The sequence below is a fragment of the Anolis carolinensis genome, unplaced genomic scaffold (assembly GCF_035594765.1).
Source record: "Anolis carolinensis isolate JA03-04 unplaced genomic scaffold, rAnoCar3.1.pri scaffold_12, whole genome shotgun sequence".
Lineage (NCBI taxonomy): Eukaryota > Metazoa > Chordata > Lepidosauria > Squamata > Dactyloidae > Anolis > Anolis carolinensis.
Window position 1 is genome coordinate 17,433,459 of NW_026943823.1, and position 23,207 is coordinate 17,456,665.

Genomic DNA, 23,207 nt, shown 5'->3' on the forward strand with positions numbered 1-23,207 from the left:
ACACAGCCCGAAAGACATACAACAACCCTGTGATCCCGGCCATGAAAGCCTTCGACAACACATAGATCAGGAAAGAGTTCTTTTAAACCCAACACGGATTCATTGCCCTCCTGACATCACCGCTGAAAACGGATCTTTAAAAAACCACGAATGTTCCAGTTCTTAGTTCCGCCCGATGCAAATGCAGCCGTGACTCAGATAAATCCGAGCGTCTCTGCAGCGTCCTTTTGTAGAACGAGCCTCCTGTCCTACTTCTGCCAGCGGTTCAATTGTTGGGTCTATTTTAAGGCTTTGGTAACCCGGTCACGGGCGAACGCGCCGGACAAAAGCGAGCTCCGCTCTGCCGGAGGCCTCAGACATCTCCGAAATGAAACTGGGTTGAACCGACATCCCTCCCAAACCCATCCTTGTTATTCTTTCATAACCTGCTTTTCTCCCAATATGAGATGCAAAGAACAAAATACAGCTTGGGGTGCATCTACGCTGTGGAACGAATCCAGTTTGAGCCCTCTTTGATGGCTTAACGCTATGGACTCCTGGGCGTTGTAGTTGGCCCTCCTGAGACAGAGACGGGACAAGACCTTGCAGGACTACAACTCCCAGGGTTACAGAGCGAGAGGAACCCTTGTAGAGACTTACAATGGGTTGTAACTGGGCTCCAGGGAGCATGAACTGCATCTGCTGGGCAAACATGGCTGCGGCCGTCTTCTGCTGGATCAGGTTGTTGCGTCCGTTGATTTCGAGTTGCGTTTTTAAGTGCGGCGGAGGGTGAAGGTACTTGCAGTTTTCACGGGTGCAGCGGCCCTGGAAAGAAATAAGCAGCTTATATATATACTAGCTGTGCCCAGCCACGCGTTGCTGTGGTGAAGTATAGTGGTATGGGAAATAAAGTATTGAGGAATTATCTGATTAGAACTGGATTATATGAGGCCCCTTCTTCACAACTGTATAAAATGCACACTGAAGTGGATTATATAGCAGTGTGGAATCAAGATAATCCAGTTCAAAGCAGATAATATAAGATTATAAATGGGTTATATAGCTGTGTGGAAGGGCCTTGAGTATACACTGCCATATAATCCAGTTCTGTATTTTATAGGCAGTGTGGAAGAGGCCTAAGTGAGGCCTAACTCTGCCTGTCCCCTGGGCTGAGTGGGTTCCTAGGAGATGAAGTGGGCGGAGCTTAGCCTTCTAACTGGCAGCAATTGGATAAAAACAATTATTCCTCTCCCTCTAATTAGGACTTTATTTTTCTTTTCTTTTTGTTGTATGAATGTAGAGGCGTGGTTGAGGGGCTGTGCTGTCAGTTTTTGAGGTTGTGGGGTGTTTAGTTTTGTTGTTTTGTCCTAGGCCGAAATTTCATTGCCCTTTTATATCTATATATATAAAAGAGTAATGAAATTTTGGCCTAGGACAAAACTACAAAACTACACACCCCAGAAACACTACACTTGGCAGCACAACCCCTCATCCATGCCTCTACGTTCATACAACAAAAAGCTCCAGCTACTCCAGAAAACGGCCAGGCTTTGAGACTGGAAGGCTATTCACTGCTATTCCACCTGGCCAACAAAGGATTCCCATAAGCCACAGCAACGCGTGGCCGGGCAAACCTAGTGTATAGATATAGTCATAGATATATGAGAACTGTATCCAAGGCACTGAACCTTACTTGCCCCATACAGCGCCAGAACCTTCTCTGGACTTAAATGTCCAAAATATATTATGGCACGGGACACAAGAACATTGTTCAATTCGAAAGATATTCCCTCTCCTAAAGACACTGGGTGTCACACCTCAGGCTAGCCTCACCTTGCTAAAGACACCAGACTGCACACCAGATGTAGTCTTTTGTAGTTTATTAAGGAATAGGGAAAAGATTGTTCATAAAAGGCAAAAATTCAGTTCCAAAAAAATAGTTACAAAAACAAGGTTGTAAGAATAAATCCATGGAAACATTAGGCATGAAACAAGGTCCTTAAAACGAAGCCAAACTCCCAGAAATGAGGAAACATCCAAGCTATAAGATAATATAGGAAAGCAGATTTGGTTCTTGATTCAAGAGAGGAAATTGCATTGATGAAGATTTCCCTCTCAGCAGACTGTTTTAATAGCATACAGTGAAGGCATTTCTTTGCCCTTTGAACTCCCTCTTATTTGCTATTCTGAGACTTCTACGCAACCCCCGAAATTCCTGATTACTAGCCCGATCTACAGAAGCGGCCTCATCGCTTTTGCTTTCAAGGCCACGGGGCTCATTAGTATTATCAAAATGAGGCTGGGAACTGCTCTCCCTTTTTGCATCTTGCACCTGAAAACCATCATCAGTAACAACATCATTTCTTCCCATGGGAAAGCCTCCCTGCTCCTCATCTCCCACAGCAGGAACACTCTGCACCTGAATCCCATAATTCCCATCGGAGTCATCTTGAAACTCATCCTGAACCGGAATCCCATCATCCTGAAACTGCATCCCAGAATCCTCATCAGAGTCACACAAAGGCTGAATCATAACACTGGGTCCTGTTCCAATCTTGGACACTAGGCAGGGCCAGCCCTGGCTAATACTTGGGTGGGAGGCCACCAACGGATATCGAGTGCTATAGGCTCTATTTTGGAGAATGGAACCAGCAAAGCCCCCTCTGAGGATCCCCTGCCTAAGAAAGCCCAATGAAATATGTAGGGTGTCAATGTAAATCTCAATAAGGCTTGAATGCACACACAAACAAAGACCCCTATAATCTAGCTACCAGTATTAAAAAAACTCTAAAATCAGGACAGTAAATAAAGAACAACACTCAGAAGACCGGGGAATTCCAGACAGGAAACAATCAGGGCCAGATAGCACTTCCCAAAAAAGGATTCCCCCAAGCAAGAAGCAGCCAGGTTTTGGAGCTGCAAGGCTATTCAGTACTAATCAAGCTGGCCAACTGCAACATTCATACTTGCCTCAAGCAGACAAGAGTTCTTTCTCCCATCCTGGGCATCCACAGATATATTAACCCCACTTGCCTCATTTACAACAGACCTCACAACCTCTGAGGATGCTTGTCATAGATGTGGGCAAAACGTCAGGAGAGAATGCTTCTGGAACATGACCATACAGCCCAGAAACCTCACAGTAACCCAGCCCTGTAATGCCTTAAAAAGAGGGCTAGACCAAGCAGTTAGCTTGATTTATAATAAATACGCAGCTAATTTGTCATTCAGGTCAAGCATGAATGCAGGAAAACATTTCTGAAGAGCAATGCCTGGCAATTGCGAACATACAGTTTTGGTAATGGAAATCCGGAAATATCTAGGAAATGCAGGAGGTTGGCTTATATTTGGTGAAACAGCTGGTCGACTTAGCTCATCATTGTCTACTCTGATGCATTTCCAAGTGTTCATATAATAATGATAATGATAATAATAATAATAATAATAATAATAATAATAATAATAATACACATTGACAAAATTACAGTCTGCCAACTGCAAAAGGCCACCCTACTGGGATCTGCACGCATCATCTGAAAATACATCACACAGTCCTAGACACTTGGGAAGTGTTTGCTTGTGATTTTGTGATACGAAATCTAGTATATCTATCTTGTTGCTGTGTCATAATAAAATAATAATAATAGACATTGACAAAATTACGATCTGCCAACTGCAAAAGGCCACCCTACTGGGATCTGCACACATCATCTGAAAATACATCACACAGTCCTAGACACTTGGGAAGTGTTCGACTTGTGATTTTGTGATACGAAATCCAGCATATCTATCTTGTTTGCTGTGACATAATAAAATAATAATACAGTAGAGTCTCGCTTATCCAACATAAACGGGCCGGCAGAACGTTGGATAAGCAAATATGTTGGATAATAAGGAGAGATTAAGAAGAAGCCTATTAAACATCAAATTAAGTTATGATTTTACAAATTAAGCACCAAAACATTATGTTATACAACAAATTTGACAGAAAAAGTAGTTCGATACACAGTAATGCTATGTAGTAATTACTGTATTTACGAATTTAGCACCAAAATATCACGATGTATTGAAAACATTGACTACAAAAATGTGTTGGATAATCCAGAACGTTGGATAAGCGAGTGTTGGATAAGTGAGACTCTACTGTAATAAAGTGAAGAACCTGCTTTGATTGAAGTCAAAAATCAGAGCCTCTTCCAAGCTTTTCTCTGGACAAGGGAGAGGATATTTACGAACGTCTGGCGCAACCTTCGCAAATCCCTTTCCAGCCACGCAACAGTCCAGCCTGCTTTTCTGACCAAATTTAGAATAGATCTGCCGGGAGGTGTCTGCGTTTGCAGGAACGGGAGCCAAGATTGGGCCGGGAAACGTGTCGCTTCGATCGGCATCGTTGCAGGGAAAGAAATCAGCTTGCCGACCACGTCGAGAACGGCGCAGACGGGGAGAATCGGGGAATGAAACGCCTTAGAATCATAGAATCATAGAATAGTAGAGTTGGAAGAGACCACATGGGCCATCTAGTTCAACCCCCTGCTAAGAAGCAGGAAATCGCATTCAAAGCACCCCCGACAGATGGCCATCCAGCCTCTGCTTAAAAGCCTCCAAGGAAGGAGCCTCCACCACAGCCCCGGGGAGAGAGTTCCACTGTCGAACAGCCCTCACAGTGAGGAAGTTCTTCCTGATGTTCAAGTGGAATCTCCTTTCCTGTAGTTTGAAGCCATTGTTCCGTGTCCTAGTCTGCAGGGCAGCAGAAAACAAGCTTGCTCCCTCTTCCCTATGACTTCCCTTCATGTATTTGTACATGGCTCTCATGTCTCCTCTCAGCCTTCTCTTCTGCAGGCTAAACATGCCCAGCTCTTTAAGCCGCTCCTCATAGGGCTTGTTCTCCAGACCCTTAATCATTTTAGTCGCCCTCCTCTGGACACTTTCCAGCTTGTCAACATCTCCCTTCAACTGTGGTGCCCAAAATTGGACACAGTGTGATTCCAGGTGTGGTCTGACCAAGGCAGAATAGAATAAGGGGGAGCAGGACTTCCCTGGATCTAGACGCTATTCCCCTATTGATGCAGGACAGAATCCCATTGGCTTTTTTAGCTGCCGCATCACATTGTTGGCTCATGTTTAACTTGTTGTCCACGAGGACTCCAAGGTCTTTTTCACACGTACTGCTGTCAAGCCAGGCGTCCCCCATTCTGTATCTTTGATTTCCATTTTTTCTGCCGAAGTGAAGTATCTTGCATTTGTCCCTGTTGAACTTCATTTTGTTAGTTTTGGCCCATCTCTCTAGTCTGTCAAGATCGTTTTGAATTCTGCTCCTGTCTTCTGGAGTGTTAGCTATCCCTCCCAGTTTTGTGTCGTCTGCAAACTTACGGCTGGAAGCAAGCAGAAGGGAGGCATGAATGCAGAACAGGCTGCTTCCTCGCCTCTTTCTCACCGCAAACGGACTTCGGCCCTCCAGGTGTTTTGGACTACAACTCCCACCATTCCCAACAGCCTCAGGCCCTTTCCTTTTTCCCCCTCAGCCGCTTAAGCACAAATTTGGAACAAAAAACTTAACTACACCTATGCCACAGATTTAAAAGAAAATTGGCTGAAAATCTTTCATCTTCCAAAAAAATTAGGTCTAATGTACCCGAATGTGCTAAATAAGTGTTGGAAGTGTAAAGACCATGTGGGCTCCCTTTTTCATGCGAGGAAACTCATACATTTTGGAAAGCTATATACAGTAGAGTCTCACTTATCCAACATTCTGGATTATCCAACGCATTTTTGTAGTCAATGTTTTCAATACATCGTGATATTTTGGTGCTAAATTCGTAAATACAGTAATTACTACATAGCATTAGTGTGTATTGAACTACAGTAGAGTCTCACTTATCCAACATAAACGGGCTGGCAGAATGTTGGATAAGCAAATATGTTGGATAATAAGGCGGCATTAAGCAAAAGCCAATTAAACATCAAATTAGGTTATGATTTTACAAATTAAGCACCAAAACATCATGTTATACAACAAATTTGACAGAAAAAATAGTTCATTACACAGTAATGCTATGTAGTAATTACTGTATTTATGAATTTAGCGCCAAAATATCACGATATATTAAAAACATTGACTACAAAAATGTGCTGGATAATCCAGAACGTTGGATAAGCGAGTGTTGGATAAGCGAGACTCTACTGTACTTTTTCTGTCAAATTTGTTGTTGAATATGATGTTTTGGTGCTTAATTTGTAAAATCATAACCTAATTTGATGTTTAATAGGCTTCTTCTTAATCTCTCCTTATTATCCAACATATTTGCTTATCCAACGTTCTGCCGGCCCGTTTATGTTGGATACATGAGACTCTACTGTACTTAAAAGTGCAAAAAATACTCAAAAAGACCTTCCCCCTAAAGCCAGAGTATTACTTTCTAAGAATAGCCGACAAAGATACGGATTTTAGCCGAAATGAGGACATGTTATTCACGTACATGAATACAGCGGCAAGAATTTTATTTGCAAAGCATTGGAAATTACAGAATATCCCAAGCATTGAAGATTGGCCTGGTAAATTGGACGAAGTATATGATATGGACACACTAACATTTTGGATTAGACAACATAAAGGAAAACCAATAAAACGTACGGATTGGACATATTATGAGGAATACAAGGAATATAAGTTGAAGAATCTATCAAAAGAATAACAAAAAGATTGCTCAGAATTAATACACAACTTAACAAATCCATCCAGTAAAAAAGGAAATACAAGAGGAATCAGAAAGTAAACAACCCGAAGCGATGAAAATGGAAGGCTGACAAACTACCCTTTTACTTTTATCCCCTTTCTCTTTCCCTCTCTTCCTTTTTTTTCTGTTCTTTTATACAATCTATATCAGGGGTCCCCAAACTTTTGAAGCAGAGGGCCGGTCCACAATCCTTCAGACTGTTGAGGGGCCAAATTATCATTTGAAAAAAAAATACAAACAAATTCCTATGCATACTGCACATGTCTTATTTATAGTGCAACAACAACAACAACGAAAAAACAATACAATATTTAAAAATGAAAACAATTTTAACCAGCATAAACCTATCAGGATTTCAGTGGAAAGTGTGGGCCTGCTTCTGGCCAATGAGATAGTCAAGTTAATTAGGATTGTTGTTGTTGTGTGTCTTCAAGACATTTCAGACTTTGGGCGAGCCTAAGTCTAAAATTATTTATTCATTAACTACATTTATTTACTAAATTTATATCCCACCCTTCTCACCCCGAAGGGGACTCAGAGCAGCTGTATGTACATACAATATATTATATTATTAGCATAACACAATATTAGCATTATATGTTACTATATTGAACTATACCACTATACTATTATATAATATGTAATATATAACATATAATTAATATTATTATATGGTATTACTATTAGTATTATATTGTATAACATAATATTATTATCAATATTATATGTATATACAATATATTATATTATTAAAACTGATATAAAAATATTATATTATAAAACTGAGGGTGGGGGCCAGGTAAATGACCTTGGAGGGCCGCATCCGGCCCCCGGGCCTTAGTTTGGGGACCCCTGGTCTATATATTATATATATATACAGTAGAGTCTCACTTATCCAACACTCGCTTATCCAACGTTCTGGATTATCCAACGCATTTTTGTAGTCAATGTTTTCAATACATCGTGATATTTTGGTGCTAAATTCGTAAATACAGTAATTACTACATAGCATTACTGTGTATCGAACTACTTTTTCTGTCAAATTTGTTGTATAACATGATGTTTGGGTGCTTAATTTGTAAAATCATAACCTAATTTGATGTTTAATAGGCTTTTCCTTAATCTCTCCTTATTATCCAACATATTTGCTTATCCAACATTCTGCCGGCCCGTTTATGTTGGATAAGCGAGACTCTACTGTGTATATATATATATATATATATATATATATATATATATATATAGGTAATGGAATCACGGCACCGGACAAAACAACTAAACGCCCCACAACCTCGAAAATTGATGGCACAACCTCTCATCCACGCCTCTACGTTCATACAACAAAAAGAAAAGAAAAATAAAGTCCTAGCCACAGCAACGCGTGGCCGGGCACAGCTAGTTGTATATAAAACCTTTCAATAATTTTTTTTAAAAAAGGAATGGTGGGAGTTGAAGTCCAAAACTCCTTGGCCCATGCCTGGTCTACACTCACCACACAATGCAATTCCAGCCTCAGACGACGGCAAGGCGTTGACAGTGAGAAGGGCATGCCAATGGCTGCTGCTCTCCACTTTGCTCTTTCTATCAACACACACACACAGAGAGAGGGCAAATCTCCTAATCCAATTCGACCACTTTCCCCAGCTTGACTGAATCTTCCCCTTCGGGGTCAAACGGGGACGCTGGTCCCTTTGAGCTCGGCCCGCTTTCAACCCAGGACACGGTGCGCCAAGGCTCGCAAGTGGCACCAAGCACGCATCCTCCGACTGCATCGCAATATAAACAATACTATGCAATGAAATTTGAAAACAAAATCTGTTCCTGGTTTGAAAGTGTTCTTTCCTGTTTAATTGTGCAGTCCTTACTTTGGAAGTAGCTGTTCTACTCCAGAAGCTTTGTTTTTGTGGCACAAACTACTGTATATACTCAAGTATAAGCCTGAACTGCTTTTTGTGTTGATTTGTTGTAAAACATGATGTTTTGGTGCTTAATCATAATGTAAGTACAGTAGAGTCTCACTTATCCAACATAAACGGGCCAACAGAACGTTGGATAAGCGAATATGTTGGATACTAAGGAGGGATTAAGGAAAAGCCTATTACACATCAAATTAAGTTATGATTTTACAAATTAAGCACTAAAATACAATGTTTAACAACAAATTTGACAGAAAAAGTAGTTCAATATGCAGTAATGCTACGTTGTAATTACTGTATTTACAAATTTAGCACCAAAATATCACAATGTATTGAAAACATCGACTACAAAAATGCGTTGGATAATCCAGTATGTTGGATAAGCGAGTGTTGGATAAGTGAGACTCTACTGTAAAAGGTAAAGGTTTCCCCTGACGTGAAGTCCAGTCGTGACTGACTCTGTGGGTTGGTGCTCATCTCCATTTCTAAGCCAAAGAGCCAGCGTTGTCCGTAGACACCTCCAAGATCATGTGGCCGGCATGACTGCATGGACCGCCGTTACCTTCCCGCCGGAGCAGTACCTATTGATCTACTCACATTGGCATGTTTTCGAACTGCTAGGTTGGCAGGAGCTGGGGCTAACAGCAGGCGCTCATTCCACTCCCGGGATTTGAACCTGGGACCTTTTGGTCCGCAAGTTCAGCAGCTCAGCGCTTTAACTCACTTCGCCACCAGTAATTTGACGTTTAATAGGCTTTTCCTTAATCCCTCCTTATTATTCAACATTTTCACTTATCCAACATTCTGCCGGTCCATTTATGTTGGATAAGTGAGACTCTACTGTATTACCATAGTATTACACTGTAAGACATGATTTTTGTTCCTGGCTTATAAATCTCATTTCCTAATTGGTCCTATCATTAAAAAATGGAAAAAGTTTATTAAACTTCCAAAACTTTGTTCTTGCCAGAGGGACATCATGCAGCACAATATGCCAATGAATATCTCATTGAGTCTCAACCAATTCAACATACTGTATATAATCGAGTATAAGCCTAGTTTTTCAGCCCTTTTTTAAGGATTAAAAAAAGCCCCCCTCGGCTTATACTCGGGTGAGGATCCTGATTGGCTTATATTTGGGTCAGCTTATACTCGAGAATATATGGTCCATTTATTATTTTTCTCTATTATTATTGGTATTATTACATTTATTATTTTACTCTATTATTATTGGTATTATTACATTTACAGTAGAGTCTCACTTATTCAACATAAACGGGCCGGCAGAATGTTGGATAAGTGAATATGTTGGATAATAAGGAGGGATTAAGGAAAAGCCTATTACACATCAAATTAGGTCATGATTTTATAAATTAAGCACCAAAACATCATGTTTAACAACAAATCTGACAGAAAAAGTAGTTCAATACGCAGTAATGCTATGTAGTAATTACTGTATTTACGAATTTAGCACCTAAATAGCAAGATATATTGAAAACATTGACTATAAAAATGCATTGGATAATCCAGAATGTTGGATAAGCGAGTGTTGGATAAGTGAGACTCTAATGTATTATTTTTCTCTATTATTATTGCTACTATTACATTTATTTTACTCTATTTTTATTATTATTAATAATACATTTATTATTTCACTCTGATCTTATTATTATTATTACATTTATTATTCTACTCTTTTTATTATTACATGTATTATTTTACTCTATTACAGTAGAGTCTCATTTATCCAACATAAATGGGCCAGCAGAACGTTGGATAAGCCAATATGTTGGATAATAAGGAAATATTAAGAAGAAGCCTATTAAACATCAAATTAGGTTATGATTTTACAAATTAAGCACCAAAACCTCATGTTATACAACAAATTTGACAGAAAAAGTAGTTCAATATGCAGTAATGCTACATAGTAATTACTGTAGTTACTAATTTAGCACCAAAATATCACGATGGATTGGAAACATTGACTACAAAAATGCGTTGGATAATCCAGAACGTTGGATAAGTGAGACTCTACTGTATTGGTATTATTAAATTTATTATTTTACTCGATTATTATTACATTTATTATTGTACTCTGTTATGGTTGCTACAATTACATTTATTTTACTCTATTTTTATTATTATTAATACATTTATTATTTCACTTTGATCTTATTATCATTACATTTATTATTCTACTCTATTACTACATGTATTATTTTACTCTATTACTGTATTGGTATTATTATTTATTATTTTACTCTATTATTATTACGTTTATTATTGTACTCTATTATTGTTGCTACTATTACATTTATTTTACTCTATTTTTATTATTATTAATACATTTATTATTTCACTCTGATCTTATTATTATTACATTTATTATTCTACTCTATTTATTACTACATGTATTATTTTACTCTATTACTGTATTGGTATTATTACATTTATTATTTTACTCTATTATTATTACATTTATTATTGTACTCTATTATGGTTGCTACTATTACATTTATTTTACTCTATTTTTATTATTATTAATACATTTATTATTTCACTTTGATCTTATTATCATTACATTTATTATTCTACTCTATTTATTACTACATGTATTATTTTACTCTATTACTGTATTGGTATTATTATTTATTATTTTACTCTATTATTATTACATTTATTATTGTACTCTATTATGGTTGCTACTATTACATTTATTTACTCTATTTTTTTTATTATTAATACATTTATTATTTCACTTTGATCTTATTATCATTACATTTATTATTCTATTCTATTTATTATTACATGTATTATTTTACTCTATTACTGTATTGGTATTATTATTTATTATTTTACTCTATTATTATTACATTTATTATTGTACTCTATTATGGTTGCTACAATTACATTTATTTTACTCTATTTTTATTATTATTAATACATTTATTATTTCACTTTGATCTTATTATCATTACATTTATTATTCTACTCTATTTATTACTACATGTATTATTTTACTCTATTACTGTATTGGTATTATTACATTTATTATTTACTCTATTATTATTACATTTATTATTGTACTCTATTATGGTTGCGCCATGGGGGGCTCCATGATCCTTGCTGCTGTCATGATTATTTCTAGGTTCTGCAATACCAACACAATAGTCACACTATTGTGATTGTGTCTTCTTTCCTGGCTGAAGGGGGTTGGACTACATGCCCTTTGGGGGTCTCCTTGAACCTTAGTAACCTATAACGTTTGGAGATGAACGAACGAATCCCTTTTTTGCCTCTTGTTCCAATCTCTTCGGGAAAGAGAGCAGCGTCGCATTTCCTGGCAAGGCTTTGCCTTCCCAGATTGAAAGCAAATTGTCAGCTCAGATGGGCTGTTATTTTTAAAATCCGAGAAGTGTTTACATTCATTAGGCCGTTTTGATTTTCCAACAACACAAACAGTCGAGGGAGCCTCCTGTTTGGCTGCAATAGCTTTCCATCCCTATTACCAAACAAGAGGTTAAACCGAATCCTTATCAGAGTTTCATACAATATATTATGTGTATTATAAAATATATATTCTACATGTAATACATACACATATGCGTAGACACATAATAAAAGTGAAAATATGTACTGTATATACTCGAGTATAAGCCTAGTTTTTCAGCCCTTTTTTTAAGACTGAAAAAGCCCCCCTCGGCTTATACTCGGGTGAGGGTCCTGGTTGGCTTATATTTGGGTCAGCTTATACTCGAGAAGATATGGGACATTTATTATTTTTCTCTATTATTATTGGTATTACAGTAGAGTCTCACTTATTCAAGCTTCGCTTATCCAAGCTTCTGGATAATCCAAGCCATTTTTGTAGTCAATGTTTGCAATATATCGTGATATTTTGGTGCTAAATTCGTAAATACAGTACAGTAGAGTCTCACTTATTCAAGCCCCGCTTATCCAAGCCTCTGGATAATCCAAGCCATTTTTGTAGTCAATGTTTGCAATATATCGTGATATTTTGGTGCTAAATTCGTAAATACAGTAATTACAACATAACATTACTGGGTATTGAACTACTGTTTCTGTCAAATTTGTTGTATAACATGAAGTTTTGGTGCTTAATTTGTAAAATCATAACCTAATTTGATGTTTAATAGGTTTTTCCTTAATCCCTCCTTATTATCCAAGATATTCGCTTATCCAAGCTTCTGCCGGCCCATTTAGCTTGGATAAGTGAGACTCTACTGTATTACATTTATTATTTTTCTCTATTATTGTTGCTACTATTACATTTATTTCACTCTATTCTTATTACAGTAGAGTCTCACTTATCCAACGTAAACGGGCCGGCAGGACGTTGGATAAGCAAATATGTTGGATAATAAGGAAGGATCAAGGAAAAGTCTATTAAACATCAAATTACATTATGCATTTTGTAAAGTTAAAAATGACTTTTTCAAAGAACCCAGGCAACATCGGATATCCAAGCTAGTAACAACAACAACAACAATAATAATAATAATAATAATAGTAGTAGTAATAATAATAATAATAATAATAATAATGTGAAACATCATTCGAAAATACATCACACAGTCCTAGACACTTGGAAAGTGTTCGACTTGTGATTTTGTGATATGAAATCCAGCATATCTATCTTGTCTGCTGTAATAATAATGATAATAATAATAATAATAATAATAATAATAATAATAATAATAATAATTCGGACTATATCTTCCCATATAAGCCAACGGGTAGGATTGGTACATCTACACTGTATAATTAATGCAATTTCATGGCTCAATCATTTAAAATCCTGAGAGCTATAGTTTGGCACTTGTTTGCTGTGTCATAAAATATAATACAGTAGAGTCTCACTTATCCAAGCTAAACGAGCCGGCAGAAGTTTGGATAAGCGAATATGTTGGATAATAAGGAGGGATTAAGGAAAAGCCTATTAAACATCAAATTAGGTTATGATTTTAAAAAATTAAGCACCAAAACATCATGTTATACAACAAATTTGACAGAAAACGTAGTTCAATACGCAGTAATGTTATGTTGTAATTACTGTATTTACAAATTTAGCACCAAAATATCACGATGTATTGAAAACATTGACTACAAAAATGGCTTGGATTATCCAGAAGCTTGGATAAGCGAGGCTTGGATTAGTGAGACTCTACTGTAATGTGAAGCTAATAATCTATTTGCACTTTGCACAAGATTTTGGATACAATTTTAGTACAGTAGAGTCTCACTTATCCAATGTTCTGGATTATCCAATGCTTTTTTGTAGTCAATGTTTTCAATATATTGTGATATTTTGGTGCTAAATTCGTAAATACAGTAATTACAACATAACATTACTGCGTATTGAACTACTTTTTCTGTCAAATTTGTTTTGGTGCTTAATTTGTAAAATCATAACCTAATTTGATGTTTAATAGGCTTTTCCTTAATCCCTCTTTATTATCCAAGATATTCGCTTATCCAAGGTTCTGCCGGCCCGTTTATGTTGGATAAGTGAGACTCTACTGTAATAATAATAATAATAATAATAATAATAATAATAATAATAATAATGTGAAGCTAATAATCTATTTGCACTTTGCACAAGATTTTGGATACATCATCCAAAAATACATCACACAATCCTAAACGCTTGGGAAGTGTTCGACTTGTGGTTTTGTGACACGAAATCCAGCATATCTATCTTGTTTGCTGTGTCAGACTGTGTCGTTGTGTCAATAATAATAATAATAATAATAATAATAATGAGAAGCTAATAATCTATTTGCACTTTGCACAAGACTTTGGATACATCATCTGAAAATACATCACATGTAATCTATTTGCACTTTGCACAAGATTTTGGATACAATTTTAGTATTTTAAAACTTGTTGCAAAAAAGGAGAGTAACTTTACTGTGGATTTCCCTTAGATTCCACAAACCAATCCGGATGAATGAAGCCATGGCTGTGGATTCAAAACTGTTTCCCGACAACATAGAGCTCAGTCCAGCTTTTTCTTTCCTCCTTTTCCTTTTCAGAAACGAAATCCCTTCCATTGATTGGTTCTGGAAATCAGGTCTTAATGCCTGGGTGAGAGAGGCTCGCTTTGACCCCGAATCCCCCCAACATACAAAGCCTCTCGTTTTCTCTGCCAAGAGGGAGATTAAAACGGCAAAGGCAATCTCCAACTTCAGAAGCCGGAAGGTTAATTACGAATCCTCCCTAAATCTCCTCTCCCGAAAGGTATATTCCTGGAAAACAGAACAGGCGGGAGAGCTCTCCTTCTAGGAAAAGGGAAAGGATGCGGACTCAACGCAAGCGCTGTCCTGCGGGGCAGCTACACTGGAGAGTTAATGCACTTTGACGCCACTTTTAACTCCCGTCTGTGGCATCGTGGGAGCTGTAGTTTGACAAAGCCCGATGCGATAAGCCACTTTGAGTCCTGGATTTGTAAAGAGGTGGGATATAAATACATGTACCCTGTTTCCCCGAAAATAAGACAGTGTCTTATATTAATTTTTGCTCCCAAAGATGTACTAGGTCTTATTTTCAGGGGCTGCCTTACTTTTCCATGAAGAAGAATTCTCAGTTATTGTTGAAAAAAAATGAACATTTATTATCTATATATATAAAAGAGTGATGGCATCAGGGCAGTGGACAAAACAACAAAACTACAGGCTCCCCAACCTCGAAATTTGACAACACAACCCATCATTCACGGCTCTAGGTTGATACAACAAAAAGAAAAGAAAAATAAAGTCCTAATTACAGGGAGAGGAATAATAGTTTTTATCCAATTGCTGCCAGTTTGAAGGCTAAGCTCCACCCACTTGGTCTCCTAGCAACTCACTCAGCCCAGGGGACAGGCACAGTTAGGCCTCACTAAGGCCTCTTCCACAGATTATCAGATTTTAACTGGATTATATGGCAGTGTAGACTCAAGGCCCTTCCAAACAGCTATATAATCCATTTATAATCTTATATTATCTGCTTTGAACTGGATTATCTTGACTCCACACTGCCATATAATCCACTTCAGTGTGCATACTAAACATAAAGACAACCATACAACAGACATTCAATACCACCACTACCTCAACAATTTCTCATCAACACCACCAGACAACACCACAGCAACGCGTGGCCGGGCACAGCTAGTATACTGTATAGTAGTTGTCATCACAAACCAGCATAACCAGACAAAGTGTGAATCCTATCAGGAGTATCTTGTTACTACCATTATTTCCATGTACAACAATCTATAGTACGTACATTTACCGATCCTGCATGCTCTGGTTTTCTTTTTGGTGGTAATGATAAATACACACAGATGTCTATACTAGACAATGTCAAAGAGATAAGCAAACACTATAAAGGTTCAAAACATAAAAAGAGGTATGCATATTAGAGCATTATGCAAAGGCCACAGAAATAGTCAGGCCTCTCTGAGTACAGAGCTATCTTCTTTCTACGTCAAAAAGATAAGCAAATATTATAAAGGTTCAAAACATAAAATGCAATATGTAATATAGAGCATCATGTACATACAATATTCACCTGAGAGTTAACAACAATAATGAAAATAATAATAAGTACAGTCAACTGTTGTAATACACAGTAGTTATCTTCCAGACTGTAATGTTTAAAGGAAACTGTAATCATCAAGGCTGTTCAATAGCTATCATCATTATTCACATAGAAAGAAGATAGCTCTGTACTCAGAGAGGCCTGACTATTTCTGTGGCCTTTGCATGATGCTCTAATATACATACTTCTTTTTATGTTTTGAACCTTTATAGTATTTGCTTATCTCTTCGACATTGTTCTTTTTGGTGGACATGCTTCCAAAGAAAAACTTTGCTAGGTCTTACTTTCAGGGGAGGCCTTTTATTTAGCAATTCAACAAAACCTCTACTAGGTCTTATTTTCAAGAGATGTCTTATTTTCAGGGAAACAGGGTAGAACCATTGGAAGGCTAGATTGATTAGCACTTTTTTTTGTTTTGTTTCAGGAGCAACTTGAGAAACTGCAAGTTGCTTCTGGAGTGAGAGAATTGCCCAGGGGACGGCCGGATGTTTTGATGTTTTACCATCCTTGTGGGAGGCTTCTCTCATGTCCCCGCATGGAGCTGGAGCTGATAGAGGGAGCTCATCCGCGCTCTCCCCGGGTGGGATTCGAACCTATGTCATGATCTCCAATCCTTGACATCTCTGGTCAGCTAACAAGGAACAGATACCAGCCATAAAACAGGCCGACCATAAAACCTCAATAACTCTCTGGTATGTGGGAGCCCCTATATATGTGGGCCAAAGAGAAGGTTCTGGCATTCGGTAGAATAAAAATCGGTTGGAATCTACCAGCGTGTCTTCGTGCTCTTTCCTTTGGAAGACTGACCCACAGCACAACTGGGAGCAAGAATCCGACAACCTAGCACTGAACAGCCTTGAATAGCCTTGCAGCTTCAAAGCCTGGCTGCTTCCTGCCTGGGGGAATCCTTTGTTGGGAGGCAGGAAGCAGCCAGGCCAATTGCAACATTCACACTTGTGTCAAAACAGACAGGAATTCTTTCTCCCATCCTGGACATCATTCCACAGATATATAAACCCCACTTGCCTAGTTTCCAACAGACCTCACAACCTCTGAGGATGCCTGCCATAGATGTGGGTGAAACATCAGAAGAGAATGCTTCTGGAACATGGCCATACAGCCCGGAAAACTCCCAGCAAACCAGTGATTCCAGTCATGAAAGCCTTTGACAACACGATGCCTTATAATTCCATTATTATCACAACGACATTGTATGACACAGCAAACAAGGTAGATATGCTGGATTTCGTATAACAAAATCACAAGTCGAACACTTCTCAAGTGTCTAGGATTGTGTGATGTATTTTCGGATGACGCGTGCAGATCCCAGTCGGGTGGCCTTTTGCAGTTGGCAGATCGTAATTTTGTCAATGTCTATTGTTTCCAAATGCCGGCTTTTGGCACGGCACCCAATGTGCCCATCACCACCGGGACCACCTGCACTGGTTTCTGCCAGAGTCTTTGAAGTTCAATCTTGAGGTCCTGATAGTGGCTGAGTTTTTCCTGTTGTTTTTCGTCAATGCGACTGTCACCTGGGATGGCAACATCAATGATCCAAACCTTTTTCTTTTCCACAACTGTGATGTCTGGTGTGTTGTGTTCCAGAACTTTGTTAGTCTGGATTCGGAAGTCCCACAGTATCTTTGCGTGCTCATTTTCCAATACTTTTGCAGGTTTGTGATCCCACCAGTTTGTGATCCCACCTGCTGGGAGGTGGTACTTGAGGCATAAGTTCCAGTGAATCATTTGGGCCACGTCGTTGTGCCTCTGTTTGTAGTCTGTCTGTGCAATTTTCTTACAGCAGCTGATTATTATTATTATTATTATCATTATCATTATTATTATTTATTAGGCTTCAGGACTCAAAAAGGTCTGTTTGAGAAACAGCAGCCCAGGAAACACTGCTCCTTCGCTAACTGTGAATGGTAATGATAATATCAATGGCGAGCCGCAAGGGCCTATAATAAGGGCATCAGTCTCTGGACGGCGTCGGGCCACTTGTGCGAGGCTTGAAAGGCACTAATCCCCGTGCGACTGTTTTCCCAGCTGTCGGCCTCTCCAGATAATACACATTTAGCAAACCCAGAAGGCAGCAAAAGGAAATATCTCCCGGCAACGATGAGGCCAAGGACAAGGGGGAGTTTCCCATTCTGGGTGGCAAAGGAGGAGGAAGGCGACAACCACAAAGGCCAACACACTCGACTTTCTCCGACAAAAGGGAGCTCCCAAGGAGAGGATCTCCAAGTGAAGAGGGGCCTTCAATGGGAAAAACGAGGAGTTAATGAGACGCAATGAAGAGGAAACGGAGGAGGAACAGGTGAAAGACTGTACGGTGAAGTGGGCACAAAACACTATGTAACACAATTTATGTTCCTGGGTGAAGTGGGCACAAAACACTATGTAACACAATTTATGTTCCTGGGTTATAAACGTCATTTCTTAATGAGTTATATCATAAAAACATGGAAAAAGTTTATTATTATTATTATTATTATTATTATTATTATTATTATTATTATTATTAGTTCGAGGCAGATTACAGCATTACTAAAACATAAACAAACACATAACACATAACAAGCACAAATTGTTGGAGATAGCAACCTTCTCAAGCCTCCTTAATTTAATGTTTGTGTGTTTTATGTGTCGGTTTATTTCCTGAAATGTATGTCTTCTTTGGTTTGCAGTTTCCTTAGCTCTATGTACTTAAAGCAGTGGGATGGGCTGCAAACCACGTGACTGGTTCAGTCACTGTTTAGAATGTTCAGTTTTAGAAAGGATGACAGTTGAGGCTTGAGTCTGTTAAGAGTACAAAAACCAATGTTAGGAGTTAGAAGACAGTTGAGGCTTGAGTCTGTTGGAGTACAGAAGCCAATGTCAGGAGTTAGAAGACAGTTGAGGCTTGAGTCTGTTGGAGTACAGAAGCCAATGCTAGGACTTAGAAGACAGTTGAGGCTTGAGTCTGTTAGAGTACAGAAGCCAATGCTAGGAGTTAGAAGACAGTTGAGGCTTGAGTCTGTTGGAGTACAGAAGCCAATGTTAGGAGTTAGAAGACAGTTGAGGCTTGAGTCTGTTAGAGTACATAAACCAATGTTAGAAGCTAGAAGGTAACGAAGGCTTGAGTTTCATTGGAAGTAGACTGTTATAAAGAGAGCTGCACAGAATATAGTTTTGAAAAGACTGATAAAGTTAAAGATACAAACTGAAATGTTTTGAAGTTTAACCTGACAAAGATGTAGTAGAGTCTCACTTATCCAACATAAATGGGCCGGCAGAATGTTGGATAAGCGAATATGTTGGATAATAAGGAGGGATTAAGGAAAAGCCTATTAAACATCAAATTAGGTTATGATTTTACAAATTAAGCACCAAAACATCATGTTAGACAACAAATTTGGCAGAAAAAGTAGTTCAATACACAGTAATGCTATGTAGTAATTGCTGTATTTACGAATTTAGCACCAAAATATCACGATGTATTGAAAACATTGACTACAAAAATGCGTTGGATAATCCAGAACGTTGGATAAGCGAGTGTTGGATAAGTGAGACTCTACTGTACCTGTATATTTAAATACATAAAGCAGTGTATAAAACAATCACCGTCTCCCAAAGCAGCTCCTCTACTCCAAACTCAAGAATGGGAAACGGAATGTTGGTGGGCAGGAAAAGAGATTGAAAGATGGGCTTAAAGCCAACCTTAAAAACTGTGGCAGAGACACTGAGAACTGGGAAGCCCTGGCCCTTGAGCGCTCTAATTGGAGGTCAGCTGTGACCAGCAGTGCTGCGGAGTTTGAAGAGGCACGAATGGAGGGCCTCTTAAGGGAGAAATGTGCCAACCCTGACCGGGACCACCTTCCACCTGGAAACCGATGTCCTCACTGCGGTAGAGCATGCAGATCAAGAATAGGTCTCTTCAGCCACCTAAGAACCCACTCACAGGACCCCACGGCTGGAAGACCATCATCCTTGATCTACGAGGGATCACCTAAGTAAGTAACCTTTGGGGCTTCAGATAACATGGCTCCTATGCCACCCCATGGATCTATGGCATCTTCCCTTCCAAGGGGCTGAGACAATGCACTGGCTCCACCACAAAACCCGCCGATGCGATTGAGAGGCAGATGAACATGGCTTGCTACGTGCAATGCATGCCAGGCCATGTAGAACAGCCGAGAGCTCCTGAAATATTCATGTGGCTCCGAGCTCTGTGCGATGGTAATTTCCCCCTTCTTTGCTTGCGAATGTGTCCCCAGAACACCCCCTCGAGCCGCCCAAGTCTGCGGCAGATGTGCCGAGAATATGGAACATACGCACCCGCGGAGGCTGCTATTGTTGTCAATTGTTATCTTCGACTTGAGAGAGACCTCCAAGTCACCTTGCTATCAACTGTTCAGATGAGGTCTTGAGGGCTGCGGCAACCTAGATAGACTCAGTCCATCTGTGATGTGGTCCTCCCTTTTTCCTACTGTCTTCCACCTTCTTACCAAAAATTATTGCTTTTTCTGGGAAGTCTTCTCACGATATGGCCAAGTCTAGTTATACATAAGGAAAGTTCAGGCTTGGTAGGTGGAGAGAAGGAATTGAGTGGATGGACAGATAGAATGGATGGACAAATAGAATAGAATAGATGGACCTATGGAAGAATGGATAGATAGGATGGATGGATGGACAGATATAATGGATGAATAGGATACATGGATGGATTAATAGAATGGATAGACGGATGGACGGATGGATAGAATGGATGGATGGACACAGAATAGAATAGATAGACCTATGGATAGAATGGATGGATGGATGGATGGATGGATGGACAGGTAGAATGGATGGATGGATGGACAGATATAATGGATGGATAGGATAGGATACATGGATGGATTAATAGAATGGATAGATGGATTGAATGGATGGATAGAATGGATGGATGGACAGATAGAATAGAATAGATGGACTTATGGAAGGATGGATAGATGGATGGACAGATATAATGATGGATAGGATAGGATACATAGATGGATTAATAGAATGGATAGATGGATAAACGGATGGATAGAATGGATGGATGGACACAGAATAGAATAGATGGACCTATGAAAGGACGGATAGATGGATGGATGGATGGACAGATATAATGGATGGGTAGGATAGGATACATGGATGGATTAATAGATAGGATAGATGGATGAACGGATGGATAGAATGGATGGATGGACAAATAGAATAGAATAGATGGACCTATGGATAGAATGGATGGACGTATGAACATGGCATAGGAGCATGGCATTGAAGCATGCTCCTACACCATCAACTCCACTGGTCTGGTAATGTTGTCCGAATGCCTGATCACCCAACACTATGCCTTATTATTATTATTATTATTATTATTATTATTATTATTATTATTACTATTATTTTATGATAGGAGACCTGGCTCTGGCTCACGAATGGGACCATGAAGAAGGAGACAGAAGGCCTGATCCTTGCAGCACAGGAGCAAGCCATCAGGACAAAGGCAATTCAGGCCAGGATCGAAAAATCAGCTGATGACCCAAAATGCAAGGAAGCTGATGAAACCATTGATCATATCCTCAGCTGCTGTAAGAAAACTGCACAGACAGACTACAAACAGAGGCACAACTATGTGGCCCAAATGATTCATTGGAACGTATGCCTCAAGTACCACCTGCCAGAAGTAAACAACTGGTGGGATCACAAACCTGCAAAAGTATTGGAAAACGAGCACACAAAGATACTGTGGGACTTCAGACTGACAAAGTTCTGGAACACAACACACCAGACATCACAGTTGTGGAAAAGAAAAACGCTTGGATTATTGATGTCGCCATCCCAGGTGACAGTCGCATTGACGAAAAACAACAGGAAAAACTCAGCCGCTATCAGGACCTCAAGATTGAACTTCAAAGACTCTGGCAGAAACCAGTGCAGGTGGTCCCGGTGGTGATCGGCACATTGGGTGCTGTGCCATATGATCTCAGCCAGCATTTGGAAACAATAGACATTGACAAAATCACGATCTGCCAACTGCAAAAGGCCACCCTACTGGGATCTGCGCGCATCATCCGAAAATACATCACACAGTCCTAGACACTTGGGAAGTGTTCGACTTGTGATTTTGTGATACGAAATCCAGCATCTTGTTTGCTGTGTCATACAACATCATTGTGTCAATAATAATAATAATAATAATGTTCTGAATCCAGAATATCTGCTTTGAACTGGATTATATGGCAGTGTAGATCCAGCCTTAGCTCCTACAGACGGAACCCCGACCGACATACAAGGATGCATCTAATAGTGGCCAATTGGTTGTCCTCCCTGTCTATTTCGTGATCCAGAACTACCATCCAAATGCCTCACTGTTGAGCCACCCAAGCTCTGCTTTGATACCGAAACATCCTATGCAGTCCTCCAAACTCTGCTTCAAACACAATACCACAAAGTCACAAAACATCGCAACTTACAGCAATAACTGTATCCTCCAAGTTGCTGTTTACAACCCACTTTTAACTGTTTGCAACACAGAGCAGCTTTGGAGCTGCCACTTCCTCTTACTGATACTTTTTGGTGGATTGCTCTCATTGTGATGATTTTTTGCAAGCCAATTCACATCACACCCCAGAAGGTGGAGGAAACAGGAAAGTTGCTTTGCCATATTTCAAATGAGTATTTTCTTGTCTAAACGAGGCGCATCTTTGATATATGGGAATACTAAAACGGGATGGTGCCACAGCTGTCCAAAAACAAAACAAAAAAAACCCACTGGGAAATATTGACAAGAAAGGCTGCATTCTTTTTCCAGTGAAATACCACCAATCGCTGCTATGCAACCCAGTGGCATTTCTCCCCGCTGCACCGTGTGCACTTTTAAGGATTACTGTCACTCCCGTCACCTTAATTACATGTCTCTGGCAGGATGTAACTCGATCTGAGAAGTGATAGCAGGTTGCAA

General features: G+C 39.2%; 1 protein-coding gene across 7 annotated transcripts in view; it reads right to left on the bottom strand.

Annotated features, from left to right (window-relative positions):
• Nucleotides 1-23,207, bottom strand: part of mbnl3 (muscleblind like splicing regulator 3) — a 136,195-nt gene that overhangs the window by 38,051 nt on the left and 74,937 nt on the right. For all 7 annotated transcript variants that reach the window (XR_010001039.1, XM_062963826.1, XM_062963831.1 and 4 more), the window contains exon 3: nt 640-804. Coding sequence is in view for 6 of the 7 variants with exons in the window: in XM_062963826.1 (XP_062819896.1) it covers nt 640-804 (165 nt within the window). In the remaining variant the exon portion in view is untranslated. The remainder of the gene's footprint in view (nt 1-639; nt 805-23,207) is intronic.